This window comes from Tiliqua scincoides, chromosome 5 (assembly GCF_035046505.1).
Source record: "Tiliqua scincoides isolate rTilSci1 chromosome 5, rTilSci1.hap2, whole genome shotgun sequence".
NCBI classification, from domain to species: Eukaryota; Metazoa; Chordata; class Lepidosauria; order Squamata; family Scincidae; genus Tiliqua; species Tiliqua scincoides.
The window spans coordinates 132,741,016-132,760,392 of NC_089825.1; the positions used below are offsets into that span (position 1 = coordinate 132,741,016).

The 19,377-nt window shown below is 45.6% G+C and overlaps 3 protein-coding genes across 3 annotated transcripts; 2 read left to right on the top strand and 1 right to left on the bottom strand.

Annotated features, from left to right (window-relative positions):
• Window positions 1-3,428: 3,428 nt before the first annotated feature.
• LOC136651722 (olfactory receptor 6E1-like) lies at window positions 3,429-4,376 on the bottom strand. The gene has a single exon (XM_066628360.1). It carries the CDS (start codon window positions 4,374-4,376, stop codon window positions 3,429-3,431), a length of 948 nt encoding a protein of 315 aa, XP_066484457.1.
• Window positions 4,377-11,088: 6,712 nt separating this feature from the next.
• LOC136653614 (olfactory receptor 6C74-like) lies at window positions 11,089-12,072 on the top strand. The gene has a single exon (XM_066630505.1). The coding sequence runs from the start codon at window positions 11,089-11,091 to the stop codon at window positions 12,070-12,072; it is 984 nt and encodes a 327-aa protein (XP_066486602.1).
• A 4,814-nt stretch (window positions 12,073-16,886) lies between these two features.
• LOC136653615 (olfactory receptor 6C74-like) lies at window positions 16,887-17,870 on the top strand. The gene has a single exon (XM_066630506.1). It carries the CDS (start codon window positions 16,887-16,889, stop codon window positions 17,868-17,870), a length of 984 nt encoding a protein of 327 aa, XP_066486603.1.
• The last annotated feature ends 1,507 nt before the right edge of the window (window positions 17,871-19,377 follow it).

Below are 19,377 nucleotides of genomic sequence, written 5' to 3' on the forward strand. Positions count from 1 at the left end.
ACATCATTAAGCAGATGGTGGCCAGAATGATCACTGGTCCATCCATTCCAGTTCTCTTTCCCCAACTAGCCACTGCTCTCCAGGAAGGGGGGGGGGGTCTTTTCCAACCAGGAATCCTTTTAACTGGAGATGAAGGGAACTTCTGCATGCAAGCATGTTCCTTACATTGATGCACAATATCCCTCTCCCCTGAGGTAGCCTAGGCTAGCCTAGGTACAATGATTCAATGTATGCACAATGAAGTACCTACAAGCTTACAAGGTACCTATTACCTGCATTGCTCTCAGTGCCCTGAATGGCTTTGAAGGCAAGGGGAGAGGCCACTTTACATGCCTGAAAAACTTAGTGCTTCCCTCGTCCCCGTCCCCCCCCCCGAATGCCACTGCAGGCAAGGATTGGGCCAAAGGTGCTATAGGTTGTCAGTGGATCATGTCAGGCTATTGTTCTGGGATCCAAACAGAGCTTCTAATTTGATCTTCCAATTGTCCTCTGCAAGTCTTGCTGCCATTCTGGAATTGTTGGGGGGGAGGGAGGACAGGATGGCTCTTTCTGGGTGGGACGCAGCTGGCAGGCATTGTGTAGGTATGGGTTTAAGAGCTGGTATTGGTGTGCACCCTGATGTTAGCTCCATGATTTCCAGCATTTTACTTCTCATGGCACACTGCCCTCTGTGGTCTTCTTTACGGCTTTTGCTTCTTGTGATGCCACTTCTGGTTTCGAGCAGACTCTTCCTGGTTTTGCAGCTTTGTGTCTAGGGCAGAGGTCTCCAAACCGCTGCACACCAGAAAAGTCAGAGAAAAGTCAGGGAGATACACCAGGGACAGACTACACTTGCTCCCAGTATGGAAGGGATTGTCACTCCCGAATCGGCCTTGTCAGCCACACTAGATGCTGTTCCAGAACCACCATTCAGAGCGCGATACCAGAGTCTTTCGAGACTGAAGGTTGCCAACAAAAATGACCTCAGTGTTGGATGATAGGCGGGGGCAGAGTCAGCCAACTTGAAGTTGTGGAACTTCCCCCTTGGAACAAAGGGGTGCGTGAAGTACACACTACATGGGACTGAACAGTGGTTGTTGTCTCCCATTGTAGATGCCTGTACGCTAAGGATGAGGGTTTTTGGTTAGGGAGTTCTCATTGCAGATTTATGGTTTGTTTGTTTTTTTAATAAACAGTGACTCAATATCTTGTCTTGTGTCATTTTGAGGATATGCGGGCAATGTACGTGTTTGTGAGAATCATGAAGCAGATCAAATGCTGTTTTAGGGATTTTTTATTTTTATTTTCTTTTTAATGCTGCTGTGTTGGTTTCATCCACTGCCCGATCTTGTCTGATCTCGGAAGCTAAGCAGGATCAGGCCTGGTTAGTACATGGATGGGAGACCGCCTGGGAATACCGGGTGCTGTAGTCTTATACCATAGTCTTTCGAGACTGAAGGTTGCCAACCAACCAAGCAAGCTGCTGATTTATTTTGCTATGGCTTGCTTGGTTGGCTGAAATTCTGGCCAAGAGCGTCTGCTAAGCTGAATCCAGACATGAAGGCAAGCGAATCGTGAACTGATCTGGCTGCTCTAATACATGGCGCTTCTGTAACAGTGCTGAATTAAAGTAGGACAATGGAAACAGCAGTAGGATGCCTCAGCAGCTTTTAGGAGGCTGAGAGCCCAATCCTGAACTCTTCAGCACCAGCGGTACGAGTGTACCATTGGCACTGGGTGTTGTATATGTGCTGTAAAGTCGCGATCACAATTTTTGGTTGGAGGCTTAAGGGGGAACCTGCATAGGCTTGTGAAGGGCTCCCTGCACTCACCCCAGAGACCACCCCTTTTCCCCAGCAGCAGCGCAATCCTGGGGATCACATCACTGCCATCACCCCATCCCGCAAGCAATTAGGTGGCTCCCTCCTCCCACAGAGGATTTTAGGAACCACTGCTTTAATGGGTTTCTCCCTCGAACTGAAAAGTCTTGTTGAAAATGGTGAGATCAATGACAGAAAATTGCATGCAGAGTTTGTGCCCATGGGATACACCTTACCAAGAACAAATGATTTCCAGTGAAAACAAACAATAGTGACTTGAGCCTTTCGTTGTAGGAAAGATGCTCCAGTTCCTTGGTCCAGCTGGACACCTGTTCCTCACTCTTAAGAACAGCCCCACTGGATCAGGCCATAGGCCCATCTAGTCCAGCTTCCTGTATCTCACAGCGGCCCACCAAACGCCCCAGGGAGCACACCTGAGAACAAGAGACCTCATCCTGGGACCCTCCCTTGCATCTGGCATTCTGACATAGCCCATTTCTAAAATCTGGAGGTTGCACATACACATCATGGCTTGTAACCCGTAATGGATTTTTCCTCCAGCAACTTGTCCAATCCCCTTTTAAAGGCGTCCAGGCCAGACGCCGTCACCACATCCTGTGGCAAGGAGTTCCGCAGACCAACCACACGCTGAGTAAAGACACACTCTTTCCCAACTCTAAATTCTGTCTCTGCATTGGCAGCTTTTTGAATTGGTACAAGATCATTTTCTCTCTTAGAGACCAGATGGTCACCATTTTCATCTGGAAAGCTTGGGATTCGAAAGGTGATTCCAGCATGGCACAAGGCCTGTCTTTCTTGGATGATTTCCTCCAGGACTAACCTTTTCACATTTGTTACTTATCATACAAAAGATTAATCATTTTGGATAACCTAAGAATTGTCCAGCCTTTTCCTCGAAGAAAACTCTTCCAGGTTATCATGATGCAGCCTGATCTTGAAGCCCCATTGCACAAATGAGTGGAATTAGTCAAACAGTTTAGCAAACACTTTGAAGAGCTTGGTGCAACCTTCATAAGCATTGTTTCCATCTGCCTCTCTCCTTTCTTTTCTCCCTCCATCTGATTCATCTGATGGTAGAATTGGGCAGCCCAATTCTAACCTTCTCTGGAGTAGAAGGCCTGACTGGCCTGTGCTGCATTCAGAGCAGCGTTGGGGCTTTCTGCGCCACAGCCCAGGGCAAGGGGAATGAATTCTCCTTACCCTGGGTAGTGCCCACAGTGGCCCAAATGGGGTTACTTGGAAATGCACCACTTTAAAAGATGGTGCAGATACATGCAGCTGGGGTAGGCCAGGCCATCCAGGGGTGGGGTTAGGATCTGGCATGTGCCAGATCCTGGCCCCACCCACCCTGCTTGGGCACAGTTTGCCCGCAAGCCCATCCAGTGCCCACCCTCCCCCTGAGTGCCACCTGCCATCAACCCAGAACACCCTCCCCTGCCCTCCTAAGACCTCCTGCCATCAGACTTGGCAGGTGTGACCTTACCTGCACGCCAGTTCCGAGGAGCCAAATTCATCCTCCTGACTCTCCAGGTGGCACAGAAATGACTTGTGACATTTTTGCGACACCCGGAGGCCTGTGCAGCGCGGTCCTGCCACCCTAATTGCCAATTAAGATTGCGCTCTCAGTGTTTTAGTAAATATCTTCTTTCCAGCATCTCTCAGTACTTCCTGCACCTGCTTGTTCCTGAGGCTGTATATGAAGGGGTTCAGCAAGGGTGTAACCACAGTGTTGAGAATGGCTACCCCTTTGTCCAGCTCTATCCTTTTGCTTTGTGAAGGTCGCACATACATGAAGATGCAGCTGCCGTAGAACATGGAGACCACAACAATGTGAGAAGAACAAGTGTAGAAGGCCTTTTGCCGCTCCTGTTTGGATGGAAGGCGAAACACAGTGAAGATAATGTTGATGTACGATGCAGTGGTGATGGCCAGAGTTCCCAGTAAGATGATTACTGAAAAAACGAAGTTCACCAGTTCAATGAGCCGCGTGTCAGCACAGGACAACTTAAGCAGGGGTGAGCTATCACAGAAGAAATGATCAATTACGTTAGAACCACAGAATGGCAGGCCCACCACGATGACGGTTGTCGGGAAGACAACGGAAAAACTAGCCAGCCAACAGCCGGTCACCAGCTGAGTGCAAAACCTGCTGTTCATAACGATGGTGTAGCGAAGTGGGTTGCAGATAGCCATGTACCAATCCAGCGACATGGCAGTCAAGAGGAAGAACTCAGCAACACCCAGGACAAAATAAAGGAAGCTTTGGATGAAGCAAGCAGGCAGCGAGATGGTCTTCTTAACAGAAAGGAGATTGACAAGCATCTTGGGGATAATGACGGCGGTTAAACTGATTTCCAAGATGGAAAAGTTTCGGAGGAAAAAATACATGGGACTGTGGAGACGGTGGTCCAGCAAAGAGATGGAGATGATGAGAAGGTTTCCTGTGAGAGTCAAGACGTACGTGATCAGGAGAATAACAAAGAGGGTGACCTGGAGCTCCAGCACATCGGTGAAACCCAGAAGGATGAATTCCGTCACCGGTGTTTGGTTCCACATGGTGGCTGGTCAGCTGGACTGTAACTGTGCGAGAAACATAAGAAAAGAAGGCACAGCTATCAAAATTAAATAGTCCACAAAGTAGACTGACAATGTTTCAAGTTACAGTATGCATCCTGGAGCAGAGGTTATGGTTGTGGGATGCATGCCAGGTGCTTAAAAAAATCCCCCCTGCACTATACATTGATGTTTCAGGAGGAAGGGATGACACGTTTTGCCTTTCCAACTCTCCAGACTGCATCTCATCCCTTTATGATAACATGAACAGGTTTAAGATTTGCAGCTAGCCCCAATCATGACCCTATAGTACAGTATTGTAATGGAAAGGAAGATTTCAAGGCAGTGGCAAAGAAAACAGGGCTGCAATCCTGTCCATACTTACCTGGGTGTAAGCTACACTGACTATAATGAGACCTATTTCTGCGTAGACATGCATAGGATTGGCTCCAGGTGTCCAGATTCACTTTCCCCACTATTGAAGCTGTCCTTGGTGTCTGAGGAGCACTAGAAGGCTCTTGTTCTGGGTTCATTGGGGTTGTAAGTACTCTCCCTGCACAATTTTCTTTTAAGTCCTACCTGTGTAACATTCTGAAGCCAACAGTGTTGAATACCTTCTTTCTGAGTCCCAGCCACTTTTTGGTTTTGACTATTCATGCATGCCAGACTCTCTCTCTCTCTCTCTCTCTCTCTCTCTCTCTCTCTCTCTCTCTCTCTCTCTCTCTCTCTCCCCCCCCCCCGCCCTCCTCCTTTCTTGCCATCTTTCACCTTATCTACAATAAATTCACAGGGAACAAACAAAAGGCAAGCAAGATATAGTGATGCTCCCAATGAACATGGTACACCACACACCTATTGGAACACCAGTCGCCTCCACGCATGCTTGAGCTCTCTAGAACCATCTACAATGCAGGCACCTTCCTCTTCCTTGCTCTTAGTTTGTGACACATTATTGTCCATGGGTGCTACTGAGGGGTGAGCAGTCCTGTCTTCCTGGGTATTGGATGCTATTTGGTTCCTTTTTAAGCCTTTGATTCAATGGACTATCTATCCATAAACAGGACATACTTATGTATTCATTCATACAGCATCCTCTGACTTCCATATAGCAAAACTTAGAATATCAATTACAGGGTTTAAGACAGTCACCATAAGCTTACCACACGATGGGATGCCCTAGTAGCACTCCCAGCAAACAGATCATTTACTAAGCAGGTAAATATATATACATACATATACAGAAGTATTAGCCACAAGGCTGCTTTACCCTGGAGAGAACACTCATCAAGCCTCCTGAGCCCATCATCCAGAAAGCTAAAATGGGAACTGGGAATTTGAACTGCATTGTCTCAAAGTGCACAGACCAAAAATTGGGTGGGTCTAAATATCTCTTCTTCTGGAAACTGTCCATTTCAATGATTGGATCATTGATTAGATGGGACTCCGGCTTCTCATCCCTCCCCAAAATTGACTTTGAAAATGACTCACAGCAAAATACAATCTGATAGAAAATAACAGATATTTTCCGTATTTAGGAGATCATTAAGAGGACAAGCGCTTTCTCCCTTTTCTGATCACTCATGATCAAGGTGGCAGAATGTGGTTGGAGAGAAGAACTCCAGGACTTCTCCTACAGCAGCAGCAGTGATATCATTAGCAGGATATCACTCAGCTGCTCCCTCTGAAAATTTCTGAAAGAACCTTAGCCAAGAAAAAGCATCAGGCTCAGAAGGAAGCAAACTGAGAAATTTGCGGAGGGGTTCTGATTTTCATGCCAGTATCCCATCCTCCCTCCTGGTGGTCTGGGGTTAAGGGATGTGGCAAGCAGGGTGTGACTGACTCACCCCTCTGAGGGATGGACCACAGAGACCTTTTGCTAGTTTGGCAGTTGCGATTTATTCTTGTGAGCGATTTGACACTCATGGTGCCCCCTTGTTATGCCACAAGGTGTCAGCATTCAAAGTCCACAGTTTAGCAAGAGTTTCTGCGAGGGTGGGTATCACAACCCTTTCATGAGCCTGAAACTCTGGTAAGGCTGCTTGTTGGTGACTGGAAACCCCCCTGTGGGTTGGGTTGATGGCCCAGGTGCTGCCCCGTGCTGCCAGGACCTCTTGGACCCCCTTCTGACCATGTGACTGTCATGAGCTCTCATGAGAACTCAGGACCTCCTCCCCGGGAGACCTCCTGCCTGGAGGCTGGATCCAGCTGGTACTGGTTTGGTTCCCCTCCTCCTGAGTAGCCTCCTGCTCCCGAGTAGCCCCTTGCTCCCAAGGTGGCCTGTGTTGCCGGGGTCAAGCCCTGGCGACAGGGGTGTAGGTTACTGTCTAAGAGCCCAATCCTGAGGTCTGCGGCACGGCTCCACGCCGCAGACCTCAGTCGCAAACATGCCATAAAGCACGCTTGTGGAGCTTACCACTGTGCTCCCACCGGAGCTAGCCCAGCGCCGGCCAGCACCAGGCTAGCGCCCAGTGGTCACCCGGGTTCCGCAGCTCCGCAATCCCCCAGACCACGGGGCTGCGGAACAGAGGCGGGACGTGGCTGGAGTGTGGGGGAGGCATTCCGGGGAGGGGGAGGTGTGACTGGGGGTGTGGGGAAGGCATGTCAGGGGCAGGGGAGAGGCGAATCCGCACAGCTGAGCTCCACAGGATGCTAGGTGCTCGTGTTGGGCTGCTCGCCCTACACGAGCACCTTTACTTTAGCGCCAACCTTTTGGTCGGCGCTAAAGTGAATAGCCCCATTGTGGGGCTGCTTCCCTTACTTGGGGGAAGGGTATGAATGTCCCCTTCTCCCGAGGAGCCTCCCACGGTAGCACGGGAGGTGCAGGATCTGGCAACAGCCCTCTGTGGAGATGCCGGGTCCGGGAGCTCAGGATTGAACTGTAAGTCAGTACTTTTTTATCTGGCAGCTCTCTTGACTTACTGGGCCAATGGCCATAGCTTCCCATTAGGGCTACATTAGGATTGTAGCCCTAATAGCCATTGGCCCATATTGTATAGGGCTGCAGGTTTTTATGCACAGTGAGCTGCTGGCGGCCATTTCAAAACAAATTCTTCCAAAGATAGTAGATAAGGAGACTAGCAGCCCAATCCAATGCTGGAGCAGTGTTGCAGCCCATGTGCCGCCCCAGCGGGGCTATCACAGACATGGGTCCCACGGAGCCTCCAAGGAAAACAGGGCTGATGGAAAGATCCAATTATCTCCAACTCTGAGGTTATTCAAAAACATGCTTGCTGCTAACTGACTGGCAAATAGTTGAGCTCCTACAGTTTGCAAGCTTGTGTAAATATAGGGCTGAGGTATTCAATCTGTGTGTCCCGCCTCCCTAGGGAGGCATCTGGGGAGAGAGGCAGCTGCAGCTGATTCTGCAGAGCTCTGCTCTGCCCAGCTGCACCTGCTGCCTTGCTGCTTTTCTTCAGCTGTGAACGAGGTGGGTGGGGCAGTGTGAGGCTGGGAGGGCATGTGAAACATGCTGGGGGGAGGTGGAAGAGAAGGCTGGCTGGGCATCGGCAGAGGTGCTGCATCTCATCATGGAGCTCTCTCCATGTGCAACCTTGCCCTAGGGACTACATTTCCCAGTGTGCCCCTCGCCCTGGACATCCTGGGATTGGTCAAGGCTGGATTAGAGGAGAAGAGTGCGGAGGTGCTGCATCTCATCAGCACAGGGTGTGCTCCTGACAGGCTAAGGGAACAAATTTTCCCATACTTTAAGAGGGCCTCTGTGACTGCTGCCCCACCATAAGATGCAGTGCATGACCCATTGGCATAGCTGCACCAGCACTGAAAAATCGGATAGGATTGGGCCCTGGGTCACATCACTAAGCCTCTCTAACCTTGAGGTTATTCATTAGGGCTGCCTCATGACAAGAAATGGATTTTTTTTGCAAACAGGCAGACAAACTATTACTTGTAAATAAATAAATAAATAAATAAATAAATAATATTACTTCTTTCTATATCACCTATATTTATTTAAATATCACTCTTTATTTAAAAAGTCTCATAAAGCTTGGTGGGTCCCGATAGCTTGGTGAGTCCCCTCTCCAACTAAGTTTGAGAACCACTGGTTTATACAGTAACCTACGCCCCTAGGCAAATTTCTCAGTTGGCTTCCTTCCAAGCCTGATTCTTCTTCTCAGCTAAAGTCCTTTCAAAACCAAAGGGTGCACCTGAAAGATGTCCTGTTGATGATACCATGCTCCTGCTGTAGGAGAAGTCCTGGACTTCTTCTTCCCCACTTTCTGCCATGACACCCCAATCATGAATGAAGAGAGCATAAGAACAGCCCCACTGGATCAGGCCATAGGCCCATCTAGTCTAGCTTCCTGTATCTCACAGCAGCCCACCAAATGCCCCAAGGAGCACACCAGATAACAAGAGACCTCATCCTGGTGCCCTCCCTTGCATCTGCCTTTCTGACATAGCCCATTTCTAAAATCAGGAGGTTGCACATACACATCATGGCTTGTAACCCATAATGGATTTTTCCTCCAGAAACTTGTCCAATCCCCTTTAGTGCCTGTCCTCTTAACAATCTCCTAAATAGAGAATATCTCTGTTATTTCCTTTCAGATTGTAATTGCTGTGAATCATTTGAAGAGTCCATTTTGGGGAGGTTTGAGAAGCAGGAAAACCATCTAATCAATGACCCAGTCATTAAAATGGTCACTCTTCAGAAGAAGAGATATTTAGACCCACTCAATTTTTCACCTGCGAACCTCAAGACAATGCAGTACAAATTTCCAGTTTAGCTTTCTGGATGATGATCTCAGGGGCTTTGTGTGTGTTCTCTCAAGGGTGAAGGAGCCTCATGGCTAACACTTCTCTATATAAATTTTTGCCTGCTTAATAAATGATCTCTTTACTGGGAGTGCTACTAGAAGATTGCGCTGCCCGGTAAGCTTTCAGTGAGTGTCTAAAATTCTGTAATTGATATTCTAAGTTTGGCTATCTGGGAGTGAGAGGCTGCTGCATGAATGAAGATATAATATGCTCAGTGTATGGATAGATAGTCCATTGCATCAAAGGCTTAAAAGGGAACCAAATAGCACCCAGTCCAATTTCCAAGAAGACAGAGCTGCTCACCCCTCAGCAACACCCATGGACAATCATGTGCCACAAACCAAGAGCAAGGAAGGTGCCTGTGTTGTAAACGGTTCTAGAGAGCTCAAGCATGCGTGGAGGCCAGAGGTGTTCCAACAGGTGTGCTGTGCACCACGTTTACTGGGAGCATAACAAACCTTGCTTGCTTTTTGTTTGCTTCCTTAGAATTTATCGTAGACAAGGTGAACAATGGCAAGAGAAAAGGAGGAGAAAGGAGAAAGGGACAAGGAGAGAAAGACCGAGAAAGAGAAGAAAAAGATAGAGGAAAAACAGAGCTGGGAAAGCATGGAGAATGCATGTACGTATGGTCAAAACAAAAAAGTGGTTGGAATTATAGATTGGTGCTGGATTTACGCATGATACATCCTGGACCTGATCCATTGAAAGTACGGGCACAGTCCTAACCAACTTTCCAGCACTGACCTAGCCGCAATGCAGCCCAAGGTAAGGAAACAAACATGCCCTTGCTTTGTTGAGGTCCCCTTGATGCCTCCCCATTGCAGAATGCAGTGCACGCCACATTGGCACAGCTATGTCAATGCGGAAAAGTTGGTTAGGATTGTGCCCTAAATCATTTAAAAGTTTCTGTGATTTCAAGGAGAGTTAGGGCCGAAGTCTCCTTCCCCAAAGGAACTCCCTGCGGCTTCCTAGCACCCACTGGATATAGCAGTAGCCACTTTGGCACCACTGCTCTAGTGGCTGCGGGGAAACATCAAATTGAGCTGCCCAGCATCAACTCAGTTACTCCTGTTGAAATGAGGGCGACTGACATGTTTAACTTACAGTGTTTGTGCCTATGGAATCGACAACCCACATTTTCCATGAAACACAAGCATGAGAACAGAGAATCTGCATTCTGATTTGTGTGAAACGGTCCATTTAAAGAAGGAACAGGCATCTTCGACTTCAGAATGTTAACCAAGTAGGACTTGAAAGAAAATTGTGTAGGGAGAGTACTCACAAGCCCATTGAGCCCAGAACAAGAGCTTCCTGGTGCTGCTCAGACAACAAGGACAGCTGCACAAGTGGGGAAGGGAATCTGGACACTTGTTTTCTTTGCCGCTCCCTTGAGATCCTCCTTTTCTTTATAATATTGTACTATTTAGGGCTAATTCTGAGCATTTTATTACTATGGGGTGGGAGGCAGTCTGGAGAAAAGGGAAAAAAGTGCCATTCCTTCTTTCTGAAACATGCCTGCATAGTACAGAGAATTGTCTTTTTAAGCACACAGCAAGCATCCCAGAACCAGAACCTCTGCTCCAGGATACATACAGGGTGACCCAAAAAAAAAAAAAACAGAACCCACAAATCTTTGAATAAAACTGTCAATTTCAATTTTTCATCTTTTTTCTTTCAGGGTATACAAGTTGACTTTGTGCATGAAATATTGGAACAATAATCTTCCCCAATATGTCTTGGTCAACCAAGGAAAAGTTTCTTGAAATTTACTGGACCTTTGTAGGATTTAATAAAATTTTTATAGGTTCTGTTTTTTTGGGGTCACCCTGTACTATAACCTGAAACATTGTCAGTCTACTTTGTGGACTATTTAATTTTGATGGCTGTGCCTTCTTTCCCTGTTTCTCGCACAGTTGTGGTCCAGCGGAGAACCACCATGTGGAACCAAACTCTGGTGACGGAATTCATCCTTCTGGGTTTCACCAATGTGCTGGAGCTCCAGGTTACCCTCTTTGTTATTCTCTTGATCACGTACATCTTGACTCTCGCAGGAAACCTTCTCATCATCTCCATCTCTTTGCTGGACCACCGTCTCCACAGTCCCATGTATTTTTTCCTCCGAAACTTTTCCATCTTGGAAATCAGTTTAACTGCCGTCATTATCCCCAAGATGCTTGCCAACCTCCTTTCTGTAAAGAAGACCATCTCACCGCCTGCTTGCTTCTTCCAAATGTTCTTCTATTTCCTCCCGGGTGTTGCAGAGTTTTTCCTCTTAACTGCCATGTCGTTGGATCGGTACATGGCTATCTGCAACCCACTTCGCTACACCATCGTTATGAACAGCAGGTTTTGCACTCAGCTGGTGACCGGCTGTTGGCTGGCTAGTTTTTCCATTGTATTCCCAACAGCCATCATCATTGTGCGCCTGCCGTTCTGTGGTCCCAACAAAATTGATCATTTCTTCTGTGATACTTCACCCCTGCTTAAATTGGCCTGTGCTGATACACGACCCATTGAATTGGTGAACTTCTTTTTTTCAGTAACTATCTTACTGGGATCTCTTGTCATTACCACTGTATCTTACACCAATATTATATTAACTGTGTTTCGCCTTCCATCCAATCAGGAGCGGCAAAAAGCCTTCTACACTTGTTCATCTCACATTGTTGTGGTCACCATGTTCTACGGCAGCTGCATCTTCATGTATGTGCGACCTTCACAAAGTAAAAGGATAGAGCTCGACAAAGGGGTAGCCATTCTCAACACTGTGGTTACACCCTTGCTGAACCCCTTCATATACAGCCTCAGGAACAAGCAGGTGCAGGAAGTACTGAGAGATGCTGGAAAGAAGATATTTACGTGGACACTGAGAATCAGATGGACGGCAAAAAGAAAAGACAGACAGGAACAATGTTTATGAAGTTCTCACCGTCTTCAAAGTATTTTTTCACAGTTGAACTCAGCAGTCGTAGTAGTAGTAGTAGTAGTAGTAGTAGTAGTAGTAGTAGTAGTAGTAACTTTATCGTCATTGTGCTACAGCAGAACAAAATTTATGCCCCTTTGAGATACAAGCATAAATATATACTACAATTCCAACAGTCACACTCTACACACTCACTCACACATTCTATACAACATGCATCATAATATAAAAACAGTATAACAGACCATAATGCCCAGGAGCAAACTACTCATCTCTGTGACCCACATCAGTGCCCATGGTATTTCCTAACTTTGCCATGCTCAGGAAGCAGCAGGGCACTGTAGGGCATGAACCAGAAGTCAGTCATGGGCCGGTGCAAACTGGAAGTGGTTCACTGGTTCATGGTGGGCCCATGACCCACCAACAGTTGGGTAGTGACCACCCTTAGGTTGCGACACATAGTTTGGGAAGCACTGATTCAACTCTTTTATGAGTTAAATTCCACTGATTTGTTCAATGGGGCTTCAAAGACGAGGCTGCATGTTAACCTAGAATAGTTTTCAGCAAGGAAAATGCTTCACAATTTTTATGTCATTTGAAAGGTTTATGATTTTGTACTATAGGTAACAAATGTGAAAAAGTTAGTCCTGGAGGAATTTGCAGATGTCATCATCCATGATTAAAAAAGAACTTAAGCCATGCCTAAATCCTCTTTGGAGTTCTTTGCTCCAACTCATTGTTTAAATATAATTGTTTATTTGAAAATACAGAATTGGAGGTATTTAAAATAACAGCATTTTGAGACTGCTTTAATTTTGACAAGCAACAGCTAGGGAGCTTCATGCGTTTCAAACATTCCAGATATTTGAAACTCATATCATATATGATATAGGAAATATCCTATCAAATATTTGCAAAAAGCAAATTGTATCCATGCAGAGAAATGGGGGGGGGGGCAAATCCTATTCGTTCAGGGTAGTTATCAAACACCGTCACTTTTGTCAACTGACAAATATCAGATATTCTGCTCTGAAAATTGAATGTCAAGTAGAGCAGGGGTGCCCAAACCCTGGCCCGGGGGCCACTTGTGGCCGTCAGGGGCTCCCAATCTGGCCCACGGGGAGCCCCCAGTCTCCAATGAGCCTCTGGCCCTCCAGAGACTTACTGGAGCCCATGCTGGCCGATGCAACTGCTGTCAGTGTGAGGATGACTGTTCAACCTCTCACCTGAGCTGTGGGACGAGGGCTCCCTCGACTACTTGCTATTTCATGTCTGTGATGCAGCAGTGGCAGCAAAGGAAAGAGTGGCCTTGCTTTGTGCAAGGCCTTTTATAGGCCTCGAGCTGCTGAAAAACCTTCATTCATTCATATAAGTTGCATCTCTAATATATTCATTTATGTAAAGTTATTCAAATTTTAAATGTAATTTAATTCTTTTTTCCCCCGGCCCCTGACACAGTGTCAGAAAGATTATGTGGCCCTCCTGCCAAAATGTTTGGACACCCCTGAAGTAGAGTAATAGATTGGTGAGTGAAGGCTTGGCAAATATTTAGAGAATATCCCAGAAAGTATTCAGACACAACCCTCATGGAAGAGAACTGTGGGCAGCAAATTGGGGTCAGTTCCTTTGGAATTTTAGAGCTACACACATACATGACCAGTGGTGTAAAGAGACTAATCAAGGCAGGAGTTTATTTCTTTGATTGTACAATAAGTTTTCAATGTCCTTGGGTAGCAAAGTTCATGTCTCTTGTGTATAGTAATAAGGAAGGACCTAATATATCTTTTCCCATGTGCTGAGGGGCATAATAGGAATGTGTACAATTACTACCTGTGGTTGCTTCCATGGTCTCTCTTGAAGCATGCAGAGAAATGCCTGCACCAGACAAAAGAGATGGCTTGTATGTGAGCCATGAAAGCAAAGAAGCTGCTAGAAGGTATTCACCACCTAGTTACTATTTCAGAAAATGCACAGGATGAATAAAACTTGTTAAGTCTTGTGTTTGCTTGGAAAGAAAGGAGATCAACATCCCACCTGCTTGTTTACCTGTATTGGGTGTACTTTAGAGATACTTGAGGAGCTGGCTCAACAGAGTGAATATCATTCTGTCAATGTCGATTGTAAGTGGTAACCAGGTCTACTCTGAAGTAAGTCCTATTTTGTTCAATGGGGCTTATTCTCAGGAAAGTGTAGTTAGGATTGCAGCCTGAGTGAGTCTAAATATGTCTTCTTCCAAAAACTGAACTTTTAAATGATTGGATCATTGTTTAGATGGCTATCCTGCTTCTCAGCCCTTTCCAAATTGACTTTCAAAATGACTCACAGCACTTACAATCTGATAGAAAATAACAGAGATATTTCCTATATTTGAAGATCATTAAGAGGACAAGCACTCTTCCCTTTTCTGGTTTTTCTCATCACTCATGAACAGGGTGACAGAATGTGGTGGGGGAGAAGAACTCCAGGACTTCTCCTGAAGCAGGAGCAGTGATATTATCAGCAGGACATCTTTCATTAAAAAGGTCAGCTTTTGGAAAAAGAGATATTTAGACTCACTCAGGTTGCAATCCTAACCACACATTCCTGAGAGTAAGCCCCATTGAACAAAAAGGGACTTACTTTTGAGTAGACCTCATTAGGATTGTGCCCTCAATTTTACATCTGTGCACTCTGAGACAATGCAGTACAAATTCCCAGTTCCCATTTTAGCTTTCTGGATGATGGGCTCAGGGGGGTTGATGAGTGTTCTCTCCAGGGTGAAGGAGCCTTGTGGCTAATACTTCTGTATATATATATTTTTTGCCTGCTTAATAAATGATCTGTTTTGCTGGGAGTGCTACTAGGACATCCTACTGCATGGTAAGCTTTTGGTGTGTCTTAAATCTTGCAATCAATATTCTAAGTTTGGCTATATTGGGAGTCAGAAGATGTTACATGAATCAATATATAAGTATGTCCTGTGTATGGATAGATAGTTCATTGAATCAAAGGCTTGAAATGGAACCCAATAGCATCCAATGGTGCTTACCCCTCAGCAGCACCCATGGACTATAATGTGTCACAAACCAAGAACAAGGAAGGCAAATTGTCAGTGGTTCTAGAGAGCTCAAGCATGCATAGAGACCACTGGTGCTCAAATAGTTGTGTTGTGCAAGACCAAAAGGAGCATCTCCACCTTTTTCTTGCTTTTTGTATGTTCCCTTAGAATTTATTGTAATAGACCATTGGAGAGTCCCCAGTCATGTTCTTTCGACCTGACCTCAAAAGAGTTCTTGACCCATGTACTTCTGTATTGTACCCACTATAATGATTTACGCCATCGATTTCTCTATCCATTCCTGGAAAACTTTCATGGTTCAGATACAGACTTGGTCTGGTATTTGTTGGACGGGAGAAATGAGTGCTGCTCATCAAATGTAGCAAAATATTTATTTAAGGCACTGTCGAGGCATAAATTCCTTTGTATTTCTTTGCCTGATCAATGATTGGTGGCTACCTTGAATGTTTTACTCGTAATTTTGTTTTCTTGTTGGATTGTTTATGCCAATAAAGGTGGAATGAATGAATGAATTTATTGTAGACTGAAAAATAGTGAGAGAGAAGGAGGATAGAGGAGAAAGGGACAAGGAAAGAAAGATAGAGAGAGAGAAGGAAAAGACAGAGAAGAAACAGAGTTGGAAGAGACAGGAATGCAAGTATGTGTGGTCAAAACCAATAAGGGGTTGGAATTATAGATGGGTACTGCATCTACAGATGATATGTGCTGAACCTGGTCCAGTGAAAGTAAATCATTTGAAAGTTTCTGTGATTTCAAGGAGAGTAAGGGCCAAAGTCCCCTTCCCCCAAGGAGACTCCTGGCGGCTTCCCAGCTCCTGCTGGATACAGCAGCAGCCACTTTGGCACCGCTACTCTAGTGGGTGCAGAGAAACAAAGGATTGAGCTGCCCAGCATCAACTCAGTTGCTCCTGTTGAAACCAGGGAGATTGACAGGTTTAACTTACAGTATTTGTGCCCATGAAATCGAATTGACAAAGTTAAGAACCAACAATTTGCATGAAACACAAACAAGAATCACGAGAAAAGAGAATCTGCATTGTGATTTGTTTGAAACTGCAGGACTGTTCCCTGCAGAGAAACTCTTCAGTCTGTTTGGGGATGGTGGATAAGGTGAATCCTGAGTGAAATGCCCCATAGTTTGTGTAGTCCTTCCTTGATGCCATATTTGCAATGGGCTTGATTAATTTGCAGAACATTCAAATAAAACATCAACCTTAAAGAAGAATTTAAAGAAATGGGCTTGAATCAAACTGTGACACTAAGATGTTCGGGCTCTGAAAGAATATTATTCCGAATTATTGATTTCCGAAAGTAGGGCTTGGAAGAAAATTGTGCAGGGAGAGTACTCATAACCCAAAATGAACTCAGGACAAGAACCTCCTAGTGCTCCTCAGACTCCAAGGACAGCTTCACAAGTGGGGAAGGGACTCCCCACTCCCTTAAGTCCTTTCTTTACAATACTGTACTATTTAGCTGCTAATCCTGAACCTGATCATTTTATTACTATGGGGTGGGAGGCAGTCTGGAGAAAAGGGAAAAAAAAATGTGTCATCCCTTCCTTCTGAAACATGCCTGCATAGTACAGAGAATGGTCTTTTTAAGCACACAGCACACAGCCCACAATCATAACCTCTGCTCCAAGATACACACTATAACTTGAAACATTGTCAGTCTACTTTGTGGACTATTTAATTTTGATGGCTGTGTCTTCGTTCCCTGTTTCTCGCACAGCTGTGGTCCAGCGGAGAACCACCATGTGGAACCAAACTCTGGTGACGGAATTCATCCTTCTGGGTTTCACCGATGTGCTGGAGTTCCAGATCACTCTCTTTGTTATTCTCCTGATCACATACATCTTGACTCTCGCAGGAAACCTTCTCATCATCTCCATCTCTTTGCTGGACCACCGTCTCCACAGTCCCATGTATTTTTTCCTCCGAAACTTTTCCATCTTGGAAATCAGTTTAACTGCCGTCATTATCCCCAAGATGCTTGTCAACCTCCTTTCTGTAAAGAAGACCATCTCACCGCCTGCTTGCTTCTTCCAAATGTTCTTCTATTTCCTTCTGGGTGTTGCAGAGTTTTTCCTCTTGACTGCCATGTCGTTGGATCGGTACATGGCTATCTGCAACCCACTTCGCTACACCATCGTTATGAACAGCAGGTTTTGCACTCAGCTGGTGACTGGCTGTTGGCTGGCTAGTTTTTCCGTTGTCTTCCCAACAGCCGTCATCGTGGTGGGTCTGCCATTCTGTGGTTCCAACGTAATTGATCATTTCTTCTGTGATAGCTCACCCCTGCTTAAGTTGGTCTGTGCTGACACGCGGCTCATTGAACTGGTGAACTTCGTTTTTTCAGTAATCATCTTACTGGGAACTCTGGCCATCACCACTGCATCGTACATCAACATTATCTTCACTGTGTTTCGCCTTCCATCCAAACAGGAGCGGCAAAAGGCCTTCTACACTTGTTCTTCTCACATTGTTGTGGTCTCCATGTTCTACGGCAGCTGCATCTTCATGTATGTGCGACCTTCACAAAGTAAAAGGATAGAGCTGGACAAAGGGGTAGCCATTCTCAACACTGTGGTTACACCCTTGCTGAATCCCTTCATATACAGCCTCAGGAACAAGCAGGTGCAGGAAGTACTGAGAGATGCTGGAAAGAAGATATTTACGTGGACACTGAGAATCAGAAGGACGGCAAAAAGAAAAGGTAGACAGGAACAATGTTTATGAAGTTCTCACCAACTTCTTCAAAGTATTTTTCACAGTTGAACTTAGCAGTACCCAAACTATTCATGCCTGTGACCTGCATCAGTGCCTATGGTAGTTCCTAATCTTGCAGTGATCAGGAAGCAGCAGGGCAATGTGGGGCTTGAACCAGAAGCCACTCATGGGCCAGTATGACCTGGAAGTGTTTTACAGGTTCATGTAGGGTCCATGACCCACCAACTGTTGGGTAGTGACCATCCACAGGTCGCAACACATAGTTTGGAAGACACTGGTTTATCGCTTTTAAGACTCAAATTCCACTCAGGGCACAATCCTAACCAACTTTCCAGCACTGACCAACTGCAATGCAGTCCCAAGGTAAGGTAAGAAACATGCCCTTACCTTGAGGAGAAACATGCCCTTGACTGCCTCCCCACTGCAGGATGCAGTTCACACCACATTGGCACAGTTATGTCAGTGTTTAAAAGTTGGTTATGGTTGTACTCTTGTTCAATGGGGCTTCAAAGGTCAGGCTGCATCACGATAACCTAGAATAGTGTTCAGCAAGGAAAATGCTTCACCATTTTTATGTCATTTGAAATGTTTACTGTTTTGTACTCTAGGTAACAAGTGTGAAAAAGTTAGTTCTGAAGGAATTTGCAGATATCATCCATGAAAGAAAGGGCTTGTGCCATGCCTAAATCCCCTTTGGAGTTCCAATACATTTTTAAATATAATTGTTTATTTGAAAATATAAAATTGGAGGTATTTAAAATGACAGCATTTTGAGATTGCTTTAATTCTGACAAGCAACAACGGGGGAGCTTTGTGAGCTGTATGGCCTATCAATATTTCCCAAAAGCAAATTGTATCCATGCAGAGTGTAGTAACTACGCATAGTAACATGAACTTGGTGAACTTGGCAATACAGGCAAATCTACTTCTGCTTTCAGAGCACACTCTGAGCTGACCTTGTTCACTGCCTGGTACCTAGTAAACAGGATGGGAGACAGTGTTTTGGAGACGCGTCCTTATCTCAGGAATGTGTTGTTGCCAGTTAGTTGCCAGCTAGCGTCATCTCTAACCGAAAGTAACCCCAGCTTGCTCTGTACTGCTTGAGGAGTGAATAAAAAGGCTGGGAGGAGGCTGGTCCAGTAGCTTCTTCCCTGCATCTACCTTTGAAACCTGCCTGCCTTCTCTTCATTGCTTCTGCTCCTGCACTACATCCAGCAGCTGGACTCTTGAGTCCTGCTTGCTCCCAACATCATTGCTGCACAGAGAAATGGGGGGGGGGAGCATCAGGGTAGTTATCAAACACTGTCACTTCTTGTCAAATATCAAATATTCTGCTCTGAAAATCGAATGTCAAGTACAGTAATGGATCGGTGAGTGAAGGCTGGAAAATACTCAGAAAATATCCCAGAAAGTATTCAGACACAACACTCATGGAAGAGAATTGTGGGCAGCAAATTGGGGTCAGTTCCATTGGAATTTTAGAGCTACACACATACATGACCTGTGGTGGAAAGAG

Bases quoted from the DNA above. Each gene is read 5' to 3' on its own strand.
- LOC136653614 (XM_066630505.1), top strand. From the start codon at position 11,089: ATGTGGAACCAAACTCTGGTGACGGAATTCATCCTTCTGGGTTTCACC.
- LOC136651722 (XM_066628360.1), bottom strand. From the start codon at position 4,376: ATGTGGAACCAAACACCGGTGACGGAATTCATCCTTCTGGGTTTCACC.
- LOC136653615 (XM_066630506.1), top strand. From the start codon at position 16,887: ATGTGGAACCAAACTCTGGTGACGGAATTCATCCTTCTGGGTTTCACC.